We start from the raw sequence: 24,096 nt of genomic DNA, 5'->3' as shown, positions 1-24,096 counted from the left end.
GAGAGGACTTTAGGGCTGAGTGGCCATGGGGTTGGTATGGGGGGGGCTAGGGTTGCCACCTGGCCTGGCCTGGCTTGGCTGATCCCAATGTCATTAATAGGGAAAAAGATAAATATATAGGAAGGCTGGAATTTTTTTCCAGAAAAAGTGGCAACCCTAGGGGGGGCCTGAGGCTGCAGGGCCCCCTAGTCCGACACTGCCCCACAGGCCCAGTTTCAGCAATCTGGTTGCTAAGGTCCAAATTCACCTAGTAACCATGCATTGGTTTGAATCAGAGACTGAAATAAGAATAGGAGAGGGTCTCAATAGAAAGATGAATAATAAAAATTAGCAATAACAATAAATATGTAGCCTTACAGATCATTTGGTTTTTTTTCTGGGGTCAGTGACACCCATTTGAAAGCTGGAGTCAAAAGAAGGCGGCAAATCATTCAAAAACTATTAAAAAAAAAAAAAAAGTCCAATTGAAAAGTTGCTTACACTATTCCATAACAAACTAAACGTTAATTGAACGACAGACCGCTCCTTTAAAATCAGGTTATGTTAAATATAGGTTTTTATTATATATTTATCATATATATTTTTATTATATATTTATCAGTCATTGCTAAAATTAAAATTTTTCTATCCATATTTTTACATGTGAGGGGTAATCCTCACTCACTGAGGTTATATAAATATTCTTCTGTTTAATAATATTAATAACAATACTATTATCATTCCTTCTTCGCCTGCTAGTTTCCCATTGGATGCTGCACCAGGAAGTTCTCCATGGAAACCAGCTATAGCCGTTGCCATAGGTAACCGCGCTCAGTTTTCGATTGGCTGCCTTACTGTGCGCGCTTTCCCATTGGATGCTGCACCAGGAGGCTGTCCATAGAAACCAGCTATAGCGGTTGCCATAGGTTTCCGCGCTCAGTTTTCGATTGGCTGCCTTACTCTGCGCACTTAGATTGTTCGCTCGTGTTTGTGTGCGGAAGACAAGATGGCATCCTGTGGAAGCGCGGCGGTGGACCGAGGATTCGAAATGAGCCTGGCGGCTTTGAGGCTAAATGATCCCCATATTAAGGCTATCGTGGATGTTGCCAGCCAGGTGGCTCTCTATACATTCAGCCATAACGCCAATGAGTGGGTGAGTGCGCAGCGGGACGGGGCGCGGCATTTGCAGGGCGCGGCATTTGGGGTCGAGGGATACAAAAACAGTTGTTTGAAGTATTATTTGTTGCATTCTATTCTAGGGCTCCAGTCTCTTCCCTTGCCTCAAGCTACACAGTCTCCCAGTTCACACAGATCTTGTCTGAAACGTGCAGCGTATTGTGGAATATGTAGTGTTGGTGTAGAGTTCTGCAACATTGTGCCTAGTTTCAAAAATATACTCCAAAGAGTTCCATTCCAAGTTAAAAATCAATACTTTTATTAGGTACAAAATTTAAAAGAGTTGCAGACAGACCCATTGATGTCCCGCCTTACGCGTTTCATACCAGCTGGTACTTAATCGATTACGTACCAGTTGGTATGAAACGCGTAAGGCGGAACATCAATGGGTCTGTCTGCCTACTCTTTTAAATTTTGTACCTAATGAAAGTATTGATTTTTAACTTGGAATGGAACTCTTTGGAGTATATTTTTGAAACTAGATATTTTGGCCCTTGTGGACTGGGGGCTATATTCTAAAAGAGACTTTGGCCCTTGTGACTTGTAGACTGCAGCTTTTTGAGCATTATTACTATTACATTGTGTCTGTAGTCTGAGTGAGAAGGGAATAGCAGACCGTTATCAGATTCAGAACCACAACTATAGTTTATAAACAAGCTGTGCTGCTGTGTAGCCATGGGGTGGCCATTAAAGCACAGGATAAACATTAGATAACAGATAAGTACTACTATAGTTTATTTAAACAAGCTGCTGTGTAGCCATGGCTACACAGCAGTTTGTTTATATAAACTATAGTAGTACTTATCTGTTATCTACTGTGTATCCTGTGCTTGAATGGCTGCTCCCATGGCTACACAGCAGCTTGTTTATATCAACTATAGTAGTACTTATCTGTTATCTACTGTGTATCCTGTGCTTGAATGGCTTCCCCCATGGCTACACAGCAGCTTGTTTATATAAACAATAGTAGTACTTATCTGTAATCTACTGTGTATCCTGTGCTTGAATGGCTGCCCCCGTGGCTACACAGCAGTTTGTTTATATAAACTATAGTAGTACTTATCTGTTATCTACTGTGTATCCTGTGCTTGAATGGCTGCCCCATGGCTACACAGCAGCTTGTTTATATAAACTATAGTAGTACTTATCTGTTATCTACTGTGTATCCTGTGCTTGAATGGCTGTCCCCATGGCTACACAGCAGTTTGTTTATATAAACTATAGTAGTACTTATCTGTTATCTACTGTGTATCCTGTGCTTGAATGGCTGCTCCCATGGCTACACAGCAGCTTGTTTATATCAACTATAGTAGTACTTATCTGTTATCTACTGTGTATCCTGTGCTTGAATGGCTGCCCCTGTGGCTACACAGCAGTTTGTTTATATAAACTATAGTAGTACTTATCTGTTATCTTCTGTGTATCCTGTGCTTGAATGGCTGCCCCCATGGCTACACAGCAACTTGTTTATATAAACTTTAGTCGTGTTTCTGAAGAAACAAGTGTAGGGAAACTGTACATTATATTGTCATTCCTTTAAAATACTTAAATTTTTTTGATGTTACTGCCCTTTAAGCAGCCCATACACATGCTGATAGCGTTCAGCTTGGTCCCCCACAGACTGTACCAGCAGCCATGTCTGGACTAAGCCCTGGCATTTTGAGCTGTTGTGATCCTTGTCCATAGAGGCCAATGCATTATGATCCACATAGAGTATTGTATCGCCCTAAAGCAGTTCCATGTGTTCATTACAAAAAAGTGCAATTCCCATAATTCTGATCTTCCTGGATTTGTGGTTTCTGGATACAAGATCCCATCCCGTATACCTCAGGAATGTGTATCTAGGGTTGCCACCTTTTAATGGAGCAAATGGTCATGCCGTGATGTAAAAGGGCGTGGTGTAAAGGGCGTGGCCTGAATGCATGATTGGCCAGAAGACCTCAAAAACAGGCAAATTTTGAGCGGGTAGGGGCGGGCCAAGGGCTTTTGTTAGGAGTATTACAAATTTACCGGCAGCTACATTGCCGGTAAATTTGTAATACCGGCCCCGGCCTTGGCAACCCTATGTGTATCCTGCAGCCCTCCAGCTGTTGTTGTTGAACATAGGGTTGCCACCTTTTCTTATATTTTTTACCGGCTTGTGGGGGCGGGCGGAACAAAAGGGACGGGCCGTGATGTCAAAAGGGACGGGGCCACTTTGAGGAGAACCATTGGCTGAGGAGAAAAGGTAAGTTACAAGGGATTAGGGGCAGGCCGAGGGCACTTTTTGAAGGGTATTACAAATTTACCGGCAGCTACATCTAGTTGAACATCAGCCCCCTGCATCCCTGAAACATCCAATTTGTGTGATTTGGTAGCACCCCAACTAGGGATGCACCGAATCCACTATTTTGGATTGGCTGAACCCCCGAATCCTTCTCTAAAGATTTGACCGAATACCGAACCGAATCCTAATTTGCATATGTAAGTTAGGGGTGAGAAAGGGAAAACATTTTTTACTTCCTCATTTTCTGACCAAAAAGTCACGCGATTTCCCTCCCCATCCCTAATTTGCATATGCAAATTGGGATTCGTATTTGGTTCGGCCGGGCAGAAGGATTCGGCCGAATCCTGCTGAAAAAGGCCGAATCCTGGATTCGGTACATCCCTAACCCCAACCTTACTGCATTGCTAAAGGCCCTGGTATCTAATTTTAAACAGTTAGACCTGTGGGGAGGGGATCTAGCTACCCTCTTATGTCTATAACCAAACTCACAGTGAGGTAGATTCTATAGAGAAAGGGGTTTTTAAAATGCTCAGATTTACCCTCTCCTGCACTAACTGGCAGCTGATTGCGCCAAAAACTGTCACCTTCCCAGTAGATACAGTATATCTGATCAGGGCTGGTCTTTCAGCCAAAACCACTATGGGTTATGTGTTCTGTCTTTGACTGGCCTTTTCATCTGATTGCCAGCCCTAAAGCCAAAAGTTCAGCTTGACCCCCCCCCCCACATATGATGACCTGGCCTGAGGAGCAGATACTCATCTTTACCCAGGCTCTATCTTGTGTCTGTCCCTGTATGTATTCTCTTAATCAGAATTCTCTGATGTTATCTGCCGCTGTATATCTCACAATAATAACCGGCCTGATTGTACTCCATGCAGCCGCCGGCAGAATTCTGCTTATTTATAGATGGAAAAAGATAAAATTGTGATTTGTAATTGAAGATTCTTCTTTTTCCTTCAGGAGAAGACTGATGTGGAAGGAACACTGTATGTGTATACAAGGTGAGCTTGACTGGAGGTCAGAGGGGTGGGTGAATGTTAAAGGGGAAGTTCACCATCAAATAAACTTTGTGTGTGTCTTATAGACTGACTTAAGCTGGACACAGACGCAAAGATCCGATCGTACGAATCAATGTACGATCGGACTTTCCCATTTCCCGACCTGCCGCTAACCATTCAGATCAAAGTCTTACCATTCCGACCAAATAAAGTAGTTAAAGAACTAGGGATGCACCGAATCCACTATTTTGAATTCGGCGGAATCCCAGAATCCATCTTGGAAGATTTGGCATATGCAAATTAGGGCGGGAAAGGAAAAAGTGGAAAAAATTGGTTTACCTTGTTTTGTAACAAAAAGTCACTTGAAATCCCGCATTCCGCACAATTTGCATATGCAAATTAGGATTCAGATTCGGTTCAGCCAGGCACGAGGATTTGGCCGAATCCGAATCCTGCTGAAAAAGGCAGAATCGGCAATACACACAGAAATATTACCCGCAGCCGACAGAAATTTTCTTACCTGTGCGATCAACCAAACGACCGATCTCCGCCGGACGAAAAATGTCGGGACTCTCCACACAAGTTCTGAAAATCGTACGAATCCTCTATTTAGAGGCCCGTTTATCAAAGTCTGAATTTATCTCAATATTTTCTGAAAATGACTCCAACCAAATCCGCACAGGTTTTTTTTCTCAATACACTTTTCCGAAAATTTCCTGTGTGGGGAAAAAATTGTGAAAAAAACTAATCGTACAAATTTTTCTGATTTTTGCCTGAAAACCAAACCAAATCTTCCGATTATTGCAGGAAACCCAGCACAGATCAAGATATCTTTGGGACTTCTCCCATTGACTTATATGCAATTTTGGCAGTTCCTAGATGCCGGATTTTCGGATTCTGCCTTTTTCTATTCTCAGGGTATAATAAATAAATAAATAAATTTTACGGTAGAAATGTGCATTTTATAGTAAAGAAAACAAAAATTTTTAGTATGTTGTAAAGAATTATATTTTTAATAGGGATGCACCAAATCCACTATTTTGGATTCGGCCGAACCCCCGAATCCTTCACTAAAGATTCGCCCAAATACCGAATTGAAGCAGAATCCTAATTTGCATATGCAAATTAGGGGTGGGAAGGGGAAAACATTTTTTACTTTCTTGTTTTGTGACAAAAAGTCATGTGATTTCCTTCCCTGTCCCTAATTTGCATATGAAAATTCAGATTCGGTTCGGCCGGGCAGAAGGATTTGGCCGAATCCGAATCCTGCTGAAAAAGGCAGAATCCTGGATTCGGTGCATCCCTAATTTTTAAGACCATCTACAATTGGTTTTCATTTTTTATTATTTGTAATTTTTGAGTTCTTTAACTTTTTAGTCAGCAGCTTTCTGGTTTGCATTTTTAGCAATCTGGTTGCTAGGGTCCAAATTCCCCTAGCAACCATGCATTGATTTGAATAAAAGACTGGATTATGAATAGGAAAATATCTGAATAGAAAAATGAGTAATAAAGAGTAGCAATAACAATACATTTGTTGCCTTACAGAGCATTTGATTTTTAGATGGGGTCAGCGACCCCCATTTGAAAACTGGAATGACTCAAAAAGAAGACTAAAATTGAAAAACGATAAAAAAGGAAAAACGAAGCCCAATTGAAAAGTTGCTTGGAATTAGCCATTTTTATAACACCTTTTACAAGCAGGGGGAATTCTTCTGCTCATGCTGTGCCTTTAGAATTCAGGTTTCCCCATTGATACTAGGACTATGCTCCTGCTGGCATCTTATATGAGGATTATAACTCTATGTGAGGTGATGGGGTAAGGCTGGGAATAATGGAGACCTAGGCAAGACTGAAGCTGAAGCCATCATACATTTAAGTAATGACTGATATATACAGCTCCAGTGAGTGCTTGCAGGGAAGTAGATTTACAGAGAAGGGAATGTTGCATTTTCAGGAAAGGGGTAGAGCCGGACCAAAAAAATGTTGTTGGGGGTGGCTGGGACCAGGATGTTACACCCTGTCTTGATTCTGAGAACGTCAGGCAAGGACCCCGTTCCCTGATAGACGTAGGGAGCAGATTCCAGCCCACATATCTTCCCTAGTTATCGGCCCATGTTCTTATTAGGGCAAATATTCCCACAGAGTAGATGGGAGCGTTGTCTAAGGCATGTCTTTCCTCATTAATTACAACAATAAGTTCTACCTTCTTCATTAAGAGTTTACAGTGGAAATACAGTGCTGGAAGTGGATACAAATGTGCCTAAAAAGTGATTTTTCCTATTGATCGGTGTCTTTATTGCTGATTTTTTTATTTACCCGCTGTTCCCTGGCAGCAAAGTGATTAAGTCAGCTTTATATTTCATCTTCAATGCTGGGCAGGCATGTGTTCTTTTCAGGCGGCACAGTCACGCTTTTTTTAAATTCATTTACTGCACTTTAGATCTTCATCGCCCCAATATGGCTTCACCATCATGAACAGTCTGAGCATGGAGAATCGGACAGAGCCAATCACTAAGGATCTGGATTTCCAGATACAGGACCCATTTCTGCTGTATCGCAATGCCCGATGTGAGTAGGGTTCTTTATTTTCCCTTTATTTCTGTCTAATCCGCATGCAGCAGGTTTGCTACATTGGGAACCAGTGGAGTAACCCCACAGCAAATTAATTTTAGGTCCTCCGACATATCCAGAAATTGTCCTGTTTTACCAATGTATGTTGAAATTGCTCATTAATTTTGGTCTCATGAGGCCCCCTTTACCTCCTTGTGCCCCCTGCAGCTGCAGGGTCTGCTTCCTCTTTAGTTCTGCCCCTTTTGGTAACTATGGAAATGAGACGATATTATTGTGGGAGCTGCAGTGGGTTGTCTGCTCAATGGGAGCCCTGACAATGATCAATCATGGTGGGATTTTGAGTATTTTGAATATTAATTTGTTGTCTGAGATGTTCTCGGAACTATGTGTTCAATACTGATACAGTGATGTTTATTTATATCTATAACCCAAGGCCCTGACCAAATGTCAGGTCTCAAAGTGGGGGGCTTGACCCAAAAAAAGTCTGAAAACCAAAAGAGGTCTTAAAAGATTCTACTATGGATTATGGGGGATAGAGGAGACTGGCCACAATCGTCATTTGATTTCTTTGATCAGTTCAAAGCAGAGCAACACCAGGCTTGCCTCTGCTCAATAACTTCAATTTCCGCCAACTGCTGCCGGTCGACCAGACTGACCAGCAGGTGACGATGTTATTCATAGTCTTTTGACTGAGATATGTACAAGCCCAGATCAAATGTTGATAAGGAACATCAGTTTGGTATGCAGGTTTAAAAGGGTTGTTAACCTTTAAATTAACTGTTAGTATGATGTAGAGAGTGATATTCTGAGACAATTTACAACTGGTTTTCATTTTTAATTATTTGTAGTGTTATAGTTATTTAGCTTTTCATTCAGGAGCTCTCCAGTGTGCAATTTCAACAATCTGGTTGCTAGGGTCCAAATCCCTATAAATACCCTAGCAACCATGGACTGATTTGAATAAGAGACTGGAATATGAATAGGAGAGGGACGGAATAGAAAGACAAGTAATATAAAGTAGCAATAACAAAACATGTGAAGCCTTACAGAGCATTTGTCTTTTTAGATTGGGTCAGTGACCCCCATTTGAAAGCAGAAAAAGAAGGCAAATAATTCAAAAACTATACAAAATAAAAAAGGAACATCAATGGAAAAGTTGCTTAGAATTCTACAACATACTTAAAGTTAACATAAAGGTGAACAACCCCTTTATGAGTGGCTGAATCATCACCCATGGTCTGATACCTTTAGTCCCTGTATCCTAAAATCCTTGGTAGAGACAGTCAAGAGATTAAACACAGATTCCCTTTGCTGTTCTATGGCGGTTATGATAGCTAATCACAATGGTTTTATTGTTAGTTTCTAAAGCTGTATTGGTGGGACAGCCGAATCATTTATAAGGTACAAGGAGGCCAATAAATCATGCAAAGAAGCTATAAGGCAAGCTAAAATTGCTATGGAAAGGATATTGCAGCAAACAGTAAAAAAAATCCAAAATAATTTTTTAAATATGTTAATAGTAAAAAAAATTAAGCAGGAAGGGGTGTGACCCTTACTATCAGAGGGGGGTCAGCTGGTTGATGAAAACAAAATAAAAGCGCAGATTCTGAACTCATATTTTTCATCTGTCTACACAAATGAGGAACCAGTAAGTGAAGGTTTCCTTCTTAATAGTCCCAATTCTAGTAATACAACTAATGATGCATGGTTCACACATGAAGAAATTCAAAAGAGACTAGAACATGTTAAGATTAACAAAGGTCCGGGGCCAGATGGTATTCATCCCAGGGTACTTAGCTAGTTTAGCTCTGTGATTGCCAAACCTCTTTACTTAGTTTTTCAGGATTCATTGAGATCTGGCATAGTGCCGAGAGACTGGCGAATTGCTAATGTGGTGCCTCTATTCAAAAAAGAATCCCGTTCTCAGCCTCAAAACTATAGGCCAGTTAGTCTGACGTCAGTGGTAGGAAAGCTTTTCGAAGGGTTAATAAAGGATAAGATACTGGACTTCATAGCAAATCATAATACTATGAGTTTGTGCCAGCATGGTTTTATGCGTAATAGATCTTGCCAGACTAACTTAATTTATTTTTATGAGAAGGTATGTAGAGACCTTGATTCTGGGATGGCAGTGGATGTGATTTACTTAGACTTTGCTAAAGCATTTGATACAGTGCCACACAAAAGGTTACTGGTTAAATGAAGGAATGTTGGCCTGGAACATAGTAATTGTACCTGGATAGAGAACTGGCTAAAAGACTACAAAGAGTGGTGGTAAATGGAACATTTTCTAATTGGACCAGTGTTGTTAGTGGAGTACCGCAGGGCTCTGTACTAGGTCCCTTGCTTTTCAACTTGTTTATTAATGACCTGGAGGTGGCCATTGAAAGTACTGTTTCTATTTTTGCAGATGATACTAAATTGTGCAGAACTATAGGTTCCATGCAGGATGCTGCCACTTTGCACAGTGACTTGTCTAAACTGGAAAACTGGGCAGCAAACTGGAAAATGAGGTTCAATGTTGATAAATGCAGGTTATGCACTTTGGCAAAAATAATATAAATGCAAGTTATACACTAAATGGCAATGTGTTGGGAGTTTCCTTAAATGAGAAGGATCTAGGGGTCTTTGTAGATAATACGTTGTCTAATTCTGAGCAGTGTCATTCTGTGGCTACTAAAGCAAATAAAGTTCTGTCTTGCATAAAAAAGGGCATTAACTCAAGGGATGAAAACATAATTATGCCTCTTTATAGGTCCCTGGTAAGGCCTCACCTGGAGTATAATTTATCGATTAGGTGTGAGCGCTGCGCTTAGTCCAATTGAAATTTTTTTTAGCTGCACCAAAGTATTTTTATGTGGATCCACACAGGTCCGCAAAATTGTAGAAATTAAGTAGTTGGGTTTTGGTGCGCTGAGTGGATATTACGTCCCAATTTATCTAAATAAAAATAAGGATGTATATAGTGTATTACAGTTTGCTTTAAGATGGTATCTGCTAATCGGATCTACTCACAAGGTTTCGATGTATGGATTGCAACGAAAATCTCTGATTCTGGTCAGGTAATGTAGTCAGTCCTCAGAGTACCTGTAACAGATAGCTGCACTAGTGTAATACGGCCGGAATTCTCAGGAAGTGCTTAAGAGCGGTTGTACTCACCAAATAGCAGGTAAGGGAAAGCATTTCTATGGAGGGAGAGTGCCTTCTTCTCCTGCGGATGGTGCTCGTCAATTTCGGCAATCGATGGATCGAACCGCTTCTCAGACCCGTGCTGGCAGTCCAGAGATCGTGCGCTCCAGGCCTTGCAGCATGCGCTGAGACGCCGAAGTTTCTTTCGGTGTGCTGCTGACGGATCTCTCCACGGCTCTATTCGATCTTCCACTCGGTGTGCCGGTCTTTTAGTTTTTGGGTGTAAAAATCAACTCTACTAGGGATTGATTTATAAATTAATTTATTTATTTGTTTAGTAAAAGCCCTTCTCATCTGGAGTATGCGGTGCAGTTTTGGACTCCAGTCCTTAAGAGGGATATAAATGAGCTGGAGAGAGTGCAGAGACTAAGTGCAACTAAATTGGTTAGAGGGATGGAAGACTTAAATTATGAGGGTAGACTGTCAAGGTTGGGGTTGTTTTCTCTGGAAAAAAGGCGTTTGCGAGGGGACATGATTACACTTTACAAGTACATTAGAGGACATTATAGACAAACTAGACATTAAGCCCGTTAAATTAACGGGCGCTAGAACATATGTAGTCAAACATTTATAAAAACAGAATTGTTCTAGTCTAAAAAAAATTCACCAGAGACGGTCCGTGGGGCACACGCGCAGTAGCGCAATCCCACAGACACAGGGACTGGACGCAGAGACACTTCAACTTTATTACATAGGATAACATGGGGATGTTAAGGTAGTACACAGCACGGGTATGAGAGGTTTGTCAAACATTCCATAGTGTATGAGGCAGGCCCCAGTAGAACAGCCTAGTTATTATCCATTCTGCACATTGTGCATGACTGCCAGTGTATGTCTCACATGGGATGTTACTATGCAGAGCTGCATTTCGGATTGACCACATTCATTTCATTTACTGGCACTGAACAATGAAAGTGATTCGGACTGATAGAGTACGTCTCTATATAGCATTTACCTCTCCACCTTGTAGCGCTCTCCGGACACGGACCTCCTGTCTATCTCTCAGTAGCTTCAGTTCACAAAGCCCAGCCACACTTGACCGCAGTAAATGTCGGAGTCGCCCTCGGTCACCAAGCCGCGAGCACCCGCCTCTCGACCAATCACATGCTGAAAACCATGCCCCTTGCAGAAAAGAAGCCTAGAAACCCGCCCTGTAACTAACGGAAAGCTTTTCAGAAGCTGCACGAGTCTGCCTCGCGGCCAATAGACATGTGGCTCATCTGCATGACTGTGCGCCACAGCCAATCAAGATACGTCTAATCTGCATCCCACACACGCGTAGTAGCGCAATCCCATGGACACAGGGACTGGACGCAGAGACACTTCAACTTTATTATATAGGATAACATGGGAACAAGTGGATCAACGTACCAGAGGCCTCCCCTTTAGACTAGAAGAAAAGAACTTTCATTTGAAGCAACTTAGGGGGTTCTTCCCAGTCAGGACAGTGAGGTTGTGGAATGCACTGCCGGTTGATGTTGTGATGCTGATTCAGTTAATGACTATAAGAATGGCTTGGATGATTTTTTGGACAGACATAATATCAAAGGCTATTGTGATACTCAGCTCTATAGTTAGTATAGGTATGGGTATATAGAATTTAATTAAAAGTAGAGAGGGGTGTGTGTATGGTGTAACTACAAAAACACACACACACACACAACAGAGCTACTAATTGCCTTGGAGGAATGAAACATTTGCAGTTTTAGGGCCGTGACGTACAAGGATTGCGACTACTATTTTTTTGAAACCCCCCTAAGAATTTACATTTCATTCCAAAATCAGGAACAGCAGGTGCCATTCACTTTAGTGGCAGACAGAACAAGCAGTGACGGGTGTTTCTCTGCCATCATGTGCCATTAGCCTTACAGAAATGGAACTTTGGGAGTTTTTTATTGGGTCACTGGGTAGAGTCATGTGACCTGAGTCTACAGAGACAAAATATTCCGCAGTACTAAGCACAGTTCAGCAGCCCCAACAGCACCATAGTCTGTACAGAGAGATCCCATAAAACTATGGCAGCATAGGTATGAATTCAGCAGGAACAGCTCCCTAAGTTTGCTCATAGTCTGTACAGAGAGATCCCATAAAACTATAGCAGCATAGGTATTCCCCTGTACTAGGCAGAATTCAGCAGGAACAGCTCCCTTAGTTTGCGCATAGTCTGTACAGACAGATTCCATAAAACTATGGTAGCATAGGTATTCCTCTGTACTAAACACAATTCAGCAGGAACAGCCCCTAACTTTGCTTATAGTCTGTACAGAGAGATCCCATAAAACTATGACAGCATAGGTATTCCCTATACTAAGCACAATTCAGCAGGAACAGTCCCCTAAGTTTGCTCATAGTCTGTACAGAGAGATCCCATAAAACTATGGCAGCATAGGTATTACTCTGTAATAAACACAATTCAGCAGGAACAGCCCCTAAGTTTGCTCATAGTCTGTACAGAGAGATCACATAAAACTATGACAGCATAGGTATTCCCTGTACTAAGCAGAATTCAGCAGGAACAGACTTTTAAATTTGCTCATAATCTGTACAGAGAGATCCCATAAAACTATGGCAGCATAGGTATTCCCCTATACTAAGCATAATTCAGCAGGAACAGTCCCTAAAGCTGGCCATAGATGTTGAGATTTTTAAAAGACCCGATCGTCATTGTGAAACCACGATTATCTCGGAACGATCGTACGAATTGTCCATCAACTATAAAGACCAATTTGCCAGGAAAACAAAGGGTAGCTGCCTGCTTGGCCCTGCAAATATAGATAGATTGCACTGGGACCGACAAAGATACTATCACACTAACCGCACGATAATTTAGAAGGATTGGTCGGACTTAGCTAAAATCGGTCGTTTGGCAAGAGAAATCTTTGTGTTTATGGGGACCTTAAATTTGCTCATAGTCTGTACAGAGAGATCCCATAAAACTATGGCAGCATATGTATTCCCCTGTACTAAGCACAATTCAGCAGGAACAGCCCCTAAGTTTACTCATAGTCTGTATAGAGAGATCCCATAAAACTATAGCAGTTTAGGTATTCCCTGTACTAAGCACAATTCCGCAGGAACAGCCCCCTAAGTTTCCTTATACCCTTTAGAGAGATACCATAACCCTATGCTAAAATAGGTATTCCCCTAATCACAGGTCTGTAGGAAACTAGTTGCACCAGGTGGGAAGATGCTGGGGGTAACCTCTTCCCTTTCCCCCATTGCTATAAGGAATTCTCTTTGGTAACAGAAAGCAGCCTGCCTAGCCACAACTCCGACTTCACTCCGTTTATGGGAAACAGGGCTGGGAATGCACAAGCCTTTACTGGGCCAAGGAAATCTCTGCTGCCTAAAAAGATAAGATAAGCTTTACTAGGAGACCACAAATTTGGGCTTAACCCCTGCACTGGCAGCAAAACTGCAGCCCAGACAAACAATAAGGCAGTTCTGTCTTTTTAAAGTTGTAATAGTCAATGGACTTGATGATATAAGAATACAATAAGTATGATGTAGAGAGAGATATTCTGAGTCAATTTGCAATTGGTTTTCATGTTTTATTATTTAGGGGTTTTGAGTTATTTAGCTTTTTATTCAGCAGCTCTCCACAGCTAGTTGCTAGGGTACAAATTAGCATAGCAACCATGCGCTGATTTGAATAAGAGACTAGGATATGAATAGGGCCTAAATAGAAAGATGAGTAGCAAAAAGTAGCAATAACATTGCATTTGTAGCCTTGCAGATCATCACTTTTTTGATGGGGTCAGTGACCTCCATTTGAGAGCTGGAAAGAGTTGGATGAAGAAGAGAAATAATTTAAAAACCATAAAAAATTATTAATTACTTAGAATTAGCCATTCTATAACATACTAAGAATTAACTTAAAAGTGAACCTCCCCTTTAAGCAACCTGGCTCACTCTACTTATAATAAAATCCCCCCTCCCCTCTACTCTCTTTTCCTTCTCGGAACTCTATATTGTAGAATCTGATGCGGCTTTTTCCGTCCAGACATTTTTATTTATTTTTTTCTTTTCACTTTACGGTTGTTCCATTTTGCGGTGTCTAATTTAATTCTCCGTGGCTGATATTTCCGTTTGGGGATCCATCATCCCTTGCTCCGCACCATTATAGTTACGATGTAATGTCCAAGTCCTCGCCTGGCTAAATTTTATGCCTGTCATATGGAACTGTAGACATGCCTTCGTCTGGGTTTTATCAGCACTTAACGGCCCACAACGCAGACAAGTAACTTTTCAAAGAAGCATAGATCTTAGCCCTGAAAACTTTTGCATTTTGAAGCAGGCGGCACTACTTGACCTTTACTGGATCTGCAGCACCTTTATCCTTGTATTTCTGACTTTGTGCCTTCCATTAATAACCAATATGCCTATGTTTGTGTTTAAAGGGGAAATAAACCCAATAAATAAGATGCTTACAATTGGAATTTCTTTCATGAGACAAAATATTATTTTTGGGTTTACTTGCCCTTTAACACAGACTAGGTTATACTGGGAAGGAATGTTTGAGTTCTTACCTCCAGGCGGGATGTGGACATAGTCAAGTTCTGTCTCTGACACCTTTACTGATCAGATTGGGTCGGGGGGCCATGTCCTTGGGCATGGGTCGGTAGGTAGCATTGGCTTGTCGTCGGATGAGGTTATGGAACATCTTTACTGGTTTCCAGTCCTCCCAGGTGATCTTGAGTCTCGGTGAAGGTGACCAGATATAACTGGGACGTTTCAGTTCTCTAGGTAAGGTGCAAAAGCACCGTAGGGTCCAGAAGTTAGCATAAAGGAATAGTAGACGCCATGCTTTAGGTCCGATAACCCGTCCACCCTTTAGAAAGCACTTTCTTTCCATTGCACGGCTGGGATAATATCACTCCCCCTCCCCAAATGCTCCCTCCTGTCCCATGTAGTTTTACTGATTGTGACTTGCAGTGGGAATGACATGGGCCGCCTTTCAGCTGCACCCTTCACTTAGTCATAAGGGGGGCTCTGCTTTCCGTAGCGTGCCACCAGCAGCCTTGAAACAAGTTCTTGTGCTAAAGAGGCCGAAGCAGATAGTGTTGTCTGGCAGGGCAAGAACTCCTGACCCAAGAGATGAAATCTGTACGAGCAGCAGCAAATATGGGCTTATTGTAAGGTAATGTTTGTGTAATGGAAATGGAAGTCACTCACATCCAAGATGGCGACGGCGTCCAAAATGGCGACCCCTTGCCTCTCCATGTGGATCCTGCTGGTCGCAGCGCTATGACGCCAGCGTCTTCCCGTCTGCCGATTGGTCGCCGGCGTCAGAACGTGCGCCGGCGCATAAACGCAAGCGTCAGAACGTGTGCCCGGCGTCTGGATGCCAGCGTCATGACGCCATTGCGCCCAAACTTTGGCGCCAATCCTGGCCTATATAAAGCCTTCTGGACACTGCAGACATTGCCCAAGTATAGGTTTAACTTCGTGTATTCCTGGGTGTGTTATTACTGATTGATTCCTGTGTACCAACCTTGCCTGTTATTTCGGATTGACCCTTCGCTGCCTGGATTGAACTATTGCCTGGACTTTGACTACTCTCTTGCCTCACCCTTCTGATACCACGAACTTTGGTTAACTACCTGCCTCCTCCTTGGTCCGCACTCCAACTGTGCCTTTTGGCCCTTACATTATACTTGGGCCATGGACCCTTCTGAGGAGGCCTCAGCCCAGCCTGACTTCGGAAGAGCTTTCCGTGGAATAGCCTCACGCATGGAGGCCTATGAAACTCGGCAGACTCACTTTGGCCAAGATCTTGGAAAAATTGTCTGCCCTCACACCTACGGTCCAGGTCCCTGCCTCTGCTTCGGCCACTATTCCTGTGGCGCTGGTTCATGTTTCCGAGCCTCGTATTCCGGCACCTCCACTCTTCAGTGGTGATCCTGTGGCTTGTAGAGGGTTCATTAACCAATGTGAGATCCAGTTCACGCTGCTTCCCCATCAGTATGTCTCGGAACGAGCCAAGGTGGGGTACATCATTACTCGCCTGACTGGGAAAGCCTTGGAATGGGCATCACCTCTGTGGGAGAAAGAGGATCCCTTAATCGATGACTCCAAGGCCTTTATCCGAGATCTGGGCACTGTGTTTGATGCTCCCGGCCGGGCAGCGTCTGCCTCTTCACGCCTGTTCCAGATTCGTCAGGGAACGCGTTCAGTGCCTGAATACGCAATTGAGTTCCGCACGTTGGTTGCCGTGACTGGCTGGAACAATGAAAGCTACCATGCCGCTTTCTACAGGTAAGTTTGGGGAAACTTACCTGGGCGGAATTGATCATCTTCCCCAAGCCTCTGCTCATCGTTTTCTTCTTCCGGTACAGATCCAGCTTGCATCCAAGACCATTTCTACTCAAGCCTTCCTTGACTCCGGCGCTGCTGGAAACTTCTTGGACAAAGCTTTTGCGGAATGTCATTCCATTCCTCTACAAACCTTGGCTGTACCACTCCGAGTCCTGGCCATTGATGATCGGCCACTTTCTTCTGCCTTCATTTCCAAGTCCTCGCAAGAATTATCCTTCAAAGTGTGCACCTTGCATACTGAAAGACTTTTGTTTCTGCTGATTGATTGCCCATCAACTCCAGTAGTCCTAGGACTTCCTTGGTTGCGCATCCATAATCCTGTGATTGACTGGTCCGCAACTCAAATTTCTCGCTGGAGCTTCTTTTGTCAACAGAACTGTCTTCCGGTCCAGCCCCTTGTCAAGATATCTTCCGTTGTTCCTAATCCCTCCATACCTCCTGCCTATCAAGACTTCTCTGATGTCTTCAACAAAAAGTCCGCTGAAACTCTTCCTCCTCATCGGTCTTACGACTGCCCTGTCGAGCTTCTTCCTGGCACTATGCCTCCTCGAGGACGTACTTATCCGCTCTCTCCATCTGAAACTGCAGCGATGAGAGAGTACATCCAGGAAAATCTCCTAAGAGGCTTCATCCGTCCATCTTCTTCTCCTGCTGGTGCAGGGTTCTTCTTTGTTGAAAAGAAGGATGGCAGTCTACGACCTTGTATCGATTACCGTGGCTTGAACAAAATAACTGTGAAAAACCGCTAGCCTCTACCCCTCATTTCCGAGTTATTTGACCAGCTCAAGGGTGCCAGCATTTTCACCAAGCTAGATCTTCGTGGGGCCTATAATCTCATCCGGATCAGAGAGGGTGATGAATGGAAGACCGCGTTTAATACTCGTGATGGGCACGACGGGTATCTTGTGATGCCTTTTGGACTTTGTAACGCTCCTACGGTTTTTAAAGAGCTAGTTAACGACATCTTCCGAGACTTGCTAGGCCAAAGTGTAGTCGTTTACTTGGACGACATTCGAATTTTTTCCTCAAATCTCATTGAACATCGGATCCAGGTGCGGGAAGTCTTATCTCGTCTGAGGAAGAATAATCTTTTCGCCAAACTTGAAAAATGCTCCTTTGAAGTTTCTTCTATTCCCTTTCTGGGGAACATTATTTCCCAACACGGCTTCAAGATGGACCCAGCAAAAGATTCGGCGATCCAAGATTGGCCCCTCCCCACCAGCACCAAAGCTATCCAGAGGTTTATTGGTTTTGCCAATTATTACAGACAATTCATCAAAGGCTTCTCGTCTAAGATTTCTCCAATCCTGTCCCTCATCCGGAAAGGTGGGAAACCCCAATGCTGGTCCCCTCAAGCTTTAGAAGCATTCAAAACCCTCAAAGATTCGTTCTCTTCGGCTCCAATCCTTAGACACCCTGACCCTCTTCTACCATTCTTCATTGAGGTGGATGCCTCTGATGTAGGGGCTGGAGCTGTATTGTCCCAAAGGTCTTCGTATGATGGGAAATTGCATCCTTGTGCTTTCTTTTCTAAAAAGTTTTCTTCTCCTGAGCAGAACTATGACGTGGGAAACCGTGAGCTGTTGGCGGTCAAATTAGCGCTAGAAGAGTGGAGACATCTGTTGGAAGGTTCCTCTGTGCCTGTGTCTATCTTCACTGATCACAAAAACCTCAAAAACATCCAGTCTCTTAAATGCCTTAATCCCAGGCAAGCTAGGCGGGCACTCTTCTTCTCAAAATTCAACTTTATCACGTTCCGTCCTGAGTCCAGAAACAAGAAGGCAGACGCTCTTTCTAGAAGCTTCATTCCTGAAGACACTTGTTCTGAGGATCCTGAACCCATTGTGCCTCCTATCAAGATTATTGCTGCCTTATTTCCCACCATGGCCTCCCAGTTGCTATCTGCACAATCTTCTGCTCCTGGCGATACTCCTCTGGGAGTCGCATTCGTTCCTCCAGATCTTCGTCACTCCATCCTGTCTCAGTCCCATAACTCCAGACAGGCCGGCCATCCTGGAATTAAGAAGACTACCGAACTTCTGTCTCGCCTGGTATGGTGGCCTTCACTCCGGAAGGACGTTAAGAACTTTTTTTTCTTCTTGTTCCATTTGGGCAGCCTCTAAGTCTAGTCATTCCCCACCTAAGGGACTGCTTCTGCCTTTACCCATTCCCTCCCGACCATGGTCTCATTTGGCGATCGATTTCATTGTGGATTTACCTGTCTCTCTTGGGCATACGGTCATCTGGGTCGTGATTGACAGGTTCAGCAAGATGGCCCATTTCATTCCTCTGTGCAAGTTGCCTTCTGCTCAAGAACTTTCTAAATTGTTTATTCAGCATATCTTTGCCTTCATGGATTCCCGGCTGAAGTTGTGTCCGACAGAGGTTCCCAATTCATTTCCAAATTTTGGAGATCCTTATGTAAAGCACTTCACATCTCTCTCCAGTTTTCCTCTGCCTACCACCCTCAATCCAATGGAGCTGCAGAGAGAGTCAACCAAGCATTAGAGCAATTTCTTCGTTGTCATGTGTCTTTGTGCCAGGATGACTGGGCAGATCTACTCCCCTGGGCTGAATTTGCTCACAACAATGCTATGCGCGCTTCTTCCGAGAGGTCTCCATTCTTTTGTGTCTACAGGCAGAATCCTCTAGCGTTTCCTCAAGATCTCCTTCTCACAAATGTTCCAGCTGCCAATGATCAAGCCGCTCACCTGCTCGCTATCTGGCTCGCCACTAAAGCTAATTTGGAAGAGATCTCTTTCTCAAAAGAAATTTGCCGATAAGAGAAGAATTTCTTCCCCCTCAATATAATCTTGGTGACAAAGTCTGGTTATCTACAGGAAACATCAGTCTCAAAGTGCCTACCCCCAAACTCGGTCCCAAGTTCATCGGTCCTTTTCCAATTGTTAAGATTATTAATCCTGTGGCGGTTCGTCTTCAGCTTCCCCCAGAGATGCGGGTTCCTAATATCTTCCATGCGTCTCTTCTCAAGCCTGCAATAACTTCTTCTTCTTCATCCTCTCCCACTCCTGTTCTTGTTGATGGGCACCAGGAGTTTGAAGTCAAGAGAATTCTGGATTCCCGGATTTCCAGGGATGTGTTGCAGTACCTGATTGAGTGGAAGGGGTTCGGTCCCGAGGAGTGCTCCTGGGTGAGAGATTCTGACGTCCATGCTCCCCTTCTTATCCGAAGATTCCACAAACAATTTCCATCCAGTCCCAGTCAAGGTGGTCCTGAGGCCCCCCCTAAGGAAGGGGGTACTGTAATGGAAATGGAAGTCACTCACATCCAAGATGGCCATGGCGTCCAAAATGGCGACCCCTTGCCTCTCCATGTGGATCCTTCTGGTCGCAGCGCTATGACGCCAGCGTCTTCCCGCCTGCCGATTGGTCGCCGGCGACGGAATGGTCGCCGGCGTCAGAACGTGCACCCGGCGTCTGGACGCCAGCGTCATGACGCCATTGCGCCCAAACTTTGGCGCCAATCCTGGCCTATATAAAGCCTTCTGGACACTGCAGACATTGCCCAAGTATAGGTTTAACTTCGTGTATTCCTGGGTGTGTTATTACTGATTGATTCCTGTGTACCAACCTTGCCTGCTATTTCGGATTGACCCTTCGCTGCCTGGATTGAACTATTGCCTGGACTTTGACTACTCTCTTGCCTCACCCTTCTGATACCACGAACTTTGGTTAACTACCTGCCTCCTCCTTGGTCCACACTCCAACTGTGCCTTCGGGCCCTTACATTTTGCCATTGCAGCCTTATCGTGAGATTCAGAAGCATAGGATGGGGTCACAGTCCTTAAAACATGGGATATTTTTGTTTCATTATTTTACAAAATCCGGGGTGTGCTAAGATCCTAGGCACAATTCTAGACCTATTTCCTCTATTAAAATATAGACTGGTTGCTTTGTGGAACTATTTATTCTCTATTTTCTGGCTCAAGGGTGATTCATAAGCAATGGGCAGGATTTGAAAAGTCTCGCTGGAGCTTTAAGGGGGAGGAGCTGGGAGTCTAGGGCTGGCCTATTGCATGGTAATGGCAGCTTACAGGGAGAGGCGCAGGGAGGCTGTAACTAAAGCAGTGGACTGGGCTAGAATACTCTGACTTACTGAGGTCTGTGACTCCTTCAGTTCGCTTGCAGGGGTAGGGACAGGGAGTCTTTAACTCCAACAGTGGGTGGAACTATGTGCAATGCTGCAGCTCATGCACTGGGTGGGACTGGAACATTCTGATGGCAGCTTCCAGAGTGGAGGGGCACAGAGTCTGTGACTTCAGCAACGGGCTGGGCTAGAAGGCTCTGATGGTAACTTACAGGGAGTCTGTAGCTCAAGCAGTGGGTGGTACTAGAAGACTAGACTAAAGTCTGTGACTCCAGCAGTGGGCTGGACTAGAAGTCTCTAATGGTAACTTACAAGGAGTCTGTAACTCAAGCAGTGGGTGGAACTAGAAGACTAGACTAAAGTCTGTGACTCCAGCAGTGGGCTGGACTAGAAGGCTGTGATGGTAACTTACAGGGAGTTTGTAGCTCAAGCAGTGGGTGGGACTAGAAGACTAGAATGAAGTCTGTGACTCCAGAGGGCTGGACTACAACAATTTGATGGCAGATTGGAGAGTGAGGGACAAGGAATATGCATATTTTGTCAAGTTGTGGGTTGTATAAAAATTGGATGTGGCTATTTCCAGTGAGTGAGGGACCAAAATTAAACAAGCTCAGGAGCTGTTCATATTCCCCATAGACTTCATTTGATAAATCCAAATATTCCAGATATTTGCCCCAAATGCTCTCATTTCCCAGCAGTCTTTTTGCATAGTTTTCCTTTAATCCGTTCTACATTTACATGGATATGAGACTAATATCGCTGTTGCTCGGGAAGGCATTGTACAGCAGGGAGAATATTCTCCTTTCCCTCACTCGGTGCATTTGCAGTCGGAGCCTATTGTTCCCCAGTTACTGTTTAATAATCAAATAAAATCCAGGAAAGGCAGCAAAGCGCAGCAGCCAGCATGTCTCCCCCTGTCACATCTGCCTCCCAGGGTTTATTAGTTTAGCCGTTTGCCGTTTGCTTTCCGTTTACCAGTGAAATGTTTTGTATATCTGATGTACCTGAGCCCCTCCAAATATTTGTCTGCGGCTTGGCTAAAGTGATGTGACTAAATTATAGTATAAATAGGGGGACTTTTGGGTAGGGATGCACCGAATCCACTATTTAAGATTTAACTGAATCCCTGAATCCTTCAGGAAAGATTCGGTGGAATACCGAACAGAATCATAATCCTAATTTGCATATGCAAATTGGGGTCTGGAAAGGAAAAAGTGGGGAAAAAATGTTTTTCTTCCTTGTTTTGTGACGAAAAAGTCACATGATTTCCTTCCCCACCCGTAATTTACATATGCAAATTAGGATTCGATTTGGCCAGGCACAAGGATTCGGCCGAATCCCAATCCTGCTGAAAAAGGCAGAATCCCGAACTGATATACATCTCTCCCAACCATCACCATTTTGGCAGAATTGTAAACCTGAAAAGGGGTCGGAGTCAAGTGCAAATTTGGGGACAAAACGGGACGCAGACTTTTCTGGATCAGGGATTAAAGGCTAAAATAATGTACATTTTTTTATTATCTCTAATAATTCTTTCTGTTTAATTCTTTTAACAGTTTTTATCTACGGCATTTGGTTTTATGACCAAGAAGAGCGCCAGAGAATTGCCGATCTCATAAAACAGTAAGTTGTTGCTTTAGGATGGATTCATACTCCGCCTTCTAACAGCTCCTGGGATGTTCGGGCCCCATACTCCCTCCTGACCATGACCCCTGACTTCCCCAATTCCACCCCTGAACCAAACCCCTACAGCTGTTACCGTAGAGCAGGGATCCCCAAACTTTTGAACCAATGAGCAACATTCAGATGTAAAAGGAATTGGGGCGAAACACAAGCATGAAAAATGTTCTTGGGGTGCCAGATAAGTGCTATGATTGGCCATTTGGTAACCCCTATGTGGATTGTCAACCTATATTGGGGCTCTGTTTGGCAGTACAGTATACAACCACAACTTGCTTCCAAGCCTGGAATTCAAAAATAAGCACAGAGGAACCAAACCCGCAAGTGATGTCATGCCGGAGCTTAATCAGATGGGTAAGGGGACAAATTGTGTGCTAACCTCAGGGGATGGTGGGAGGGACCAATCCCATACTGTAGCCAGGTACCCAGGTGGGTCACCCGCAAACTACCTGCATGATAAGGGAATCTGACATTTCTGCCCAAAACCCGACCACCTTGCAGGTATTCCGCGGGTACCCGACTGTTGCAGTAAAAACAGAGCCAGGGGATTTTCTGGTGGGCACCAAACAACATAAAAACTGATTTTGCAAATATTTAGCAGCACTACATCGCTCCCAACTACCAGATTTTGAGAAAGCGTGGTCTCCATGAGACATTTTGCATCCTTTGACAACATAGTAAAATGGAACTAAATGATGATACCTCCCCAAAATCCCCAGGCTCAGATAGTTCAAACTGTTCTTTTCTCTGCTCTTTCTTCCCTCCCCCCCCCCCTTTTTTTCCCCTACTTTTTCCCTTTTCTCCTTTGGTTATCTTTTACTTTTCTATTATCTTTTATATTTCCTCAATGTTTTTTACCATGTGATTCACATAACTCACCACTCCCCAATTGGGAAGAGATGTCTCATGATGTATACAGCTTGTTTGCTTACTGAGTAATATGTCTAGCATGAGCTATGATGTGAAATGATGGCCTAATATGCATAATGTATGGATGTTATGACATGAAAAAATAAAAACTCAAACTTAAATAAAAAAAAATGTAACAATGAAGCCGTCTGATTAACAGACCTGTGGGAGAACTGACTTCTGCTGCATTGTTTTCATTAGTCAGAACCGGTTTTTATTAATATAAATATATATTGGAAAGTAGCTTAAAGGGATACTGTCATGGGAAAAAAATTCCCAAAAAGAATCAGTTAATTGTGCTGCTCCAGCAGAATTCTGCACTGAAATCCATTTCTCAAAAGAGCAAACAGATTTTTTTTATATTCAATTTTGAAATCTGACAAAGGGCTAGACATATTGTCAATTTCCCAGCTGCCCCAACTCATGAAAACCAATTGCAAATTGTCTCAGAATATCACTCTCTACATCATACTTAACGTTAACTCAAAGATGAACAACCCCTTTAATCACCCAAATTCTGGCAATAGAGCAAAATCATACTCTCTGCTAAACACAGGTCTTCGTTAAGGAGGGCATTTCAGTTGCTGGTTCTTTAAGAAGACTTTATTATCTTGCTGTTCTTTAAAATCTGCAAAGTTTTATCAGGGGGGGGGGGACACAGTAAAAAAAAAATGGTAACCTTTCCCTGTGATTTGGTTGCCTTGGAAACACGGTTAAAAAAAAAAGAGAAATATTCTTAGAGCGACATAAAAAAAGCAGTTTATTTGCAATTAACCCACTAGAGATGCTGTTGTGGATCCCTTAGGCCACATTGTGTTTCTCTTTTTCGGATCAGTGCAGCATTGGCCCCTTTCTCTGATGGGGTGCATGAGACTCATATGCTGCCCCTTGTGTTATTTTCAC

At 43.4% G+C, this 24,096-nt stretch overlaps 1 protein-coding gene across 3 annotated transcripts in view; it reads left to right on the top strand.

Annotated features, from left to right (window-relative positions):
• Positions 1-897: 897 nt before the first annotated feature.
• Positions 898-24,096, top strand: part of dcp1b.L (decapping mRNA 1B L homeolog) — a 44,140-nt gene continuing 20,941 nt past the window's right edge. For 2 of the 3 annotated variants that reach the window (XM_018241143.2, XM_018241142.2), the window contains exons 1-4: positions 898-1,132; positions 4,382-4,422; positions 6,860-6,987; positions 22,161-22,227. In XM_018241143.2, coding sequence (XP_018096632.1) covers positions 986-1,132; positions 4,382-4,422; positions 6,860-6,987; positions 22,161-22,227 — 383 coding nt within the window. In that variant the 5' untranslated portion in view covers positions 898-985. 3 annotated transcript variants of the gene reach the window in all.

The sequence above is a fragment of the Xenopus laevis genome, chromosome 3L, assembly GCF_017654675.1.
Source record: "Xenopus laevis strain J_2021 chromosome 3L, Xenopus_laevis_v10.1, whole genome shotgun sequence".
Taxonomy (NCBI): Eukaryota; Metazoa; Chordata; class Amphibia; order Anura; family Pipidae; genus Xenopus; species Xenopus laevis.
The sequence above is the reverse complement of the archived record's forward strand: the minus strand, read 5'-3'. Positions and strand labels throughout refer to the sequence as shown.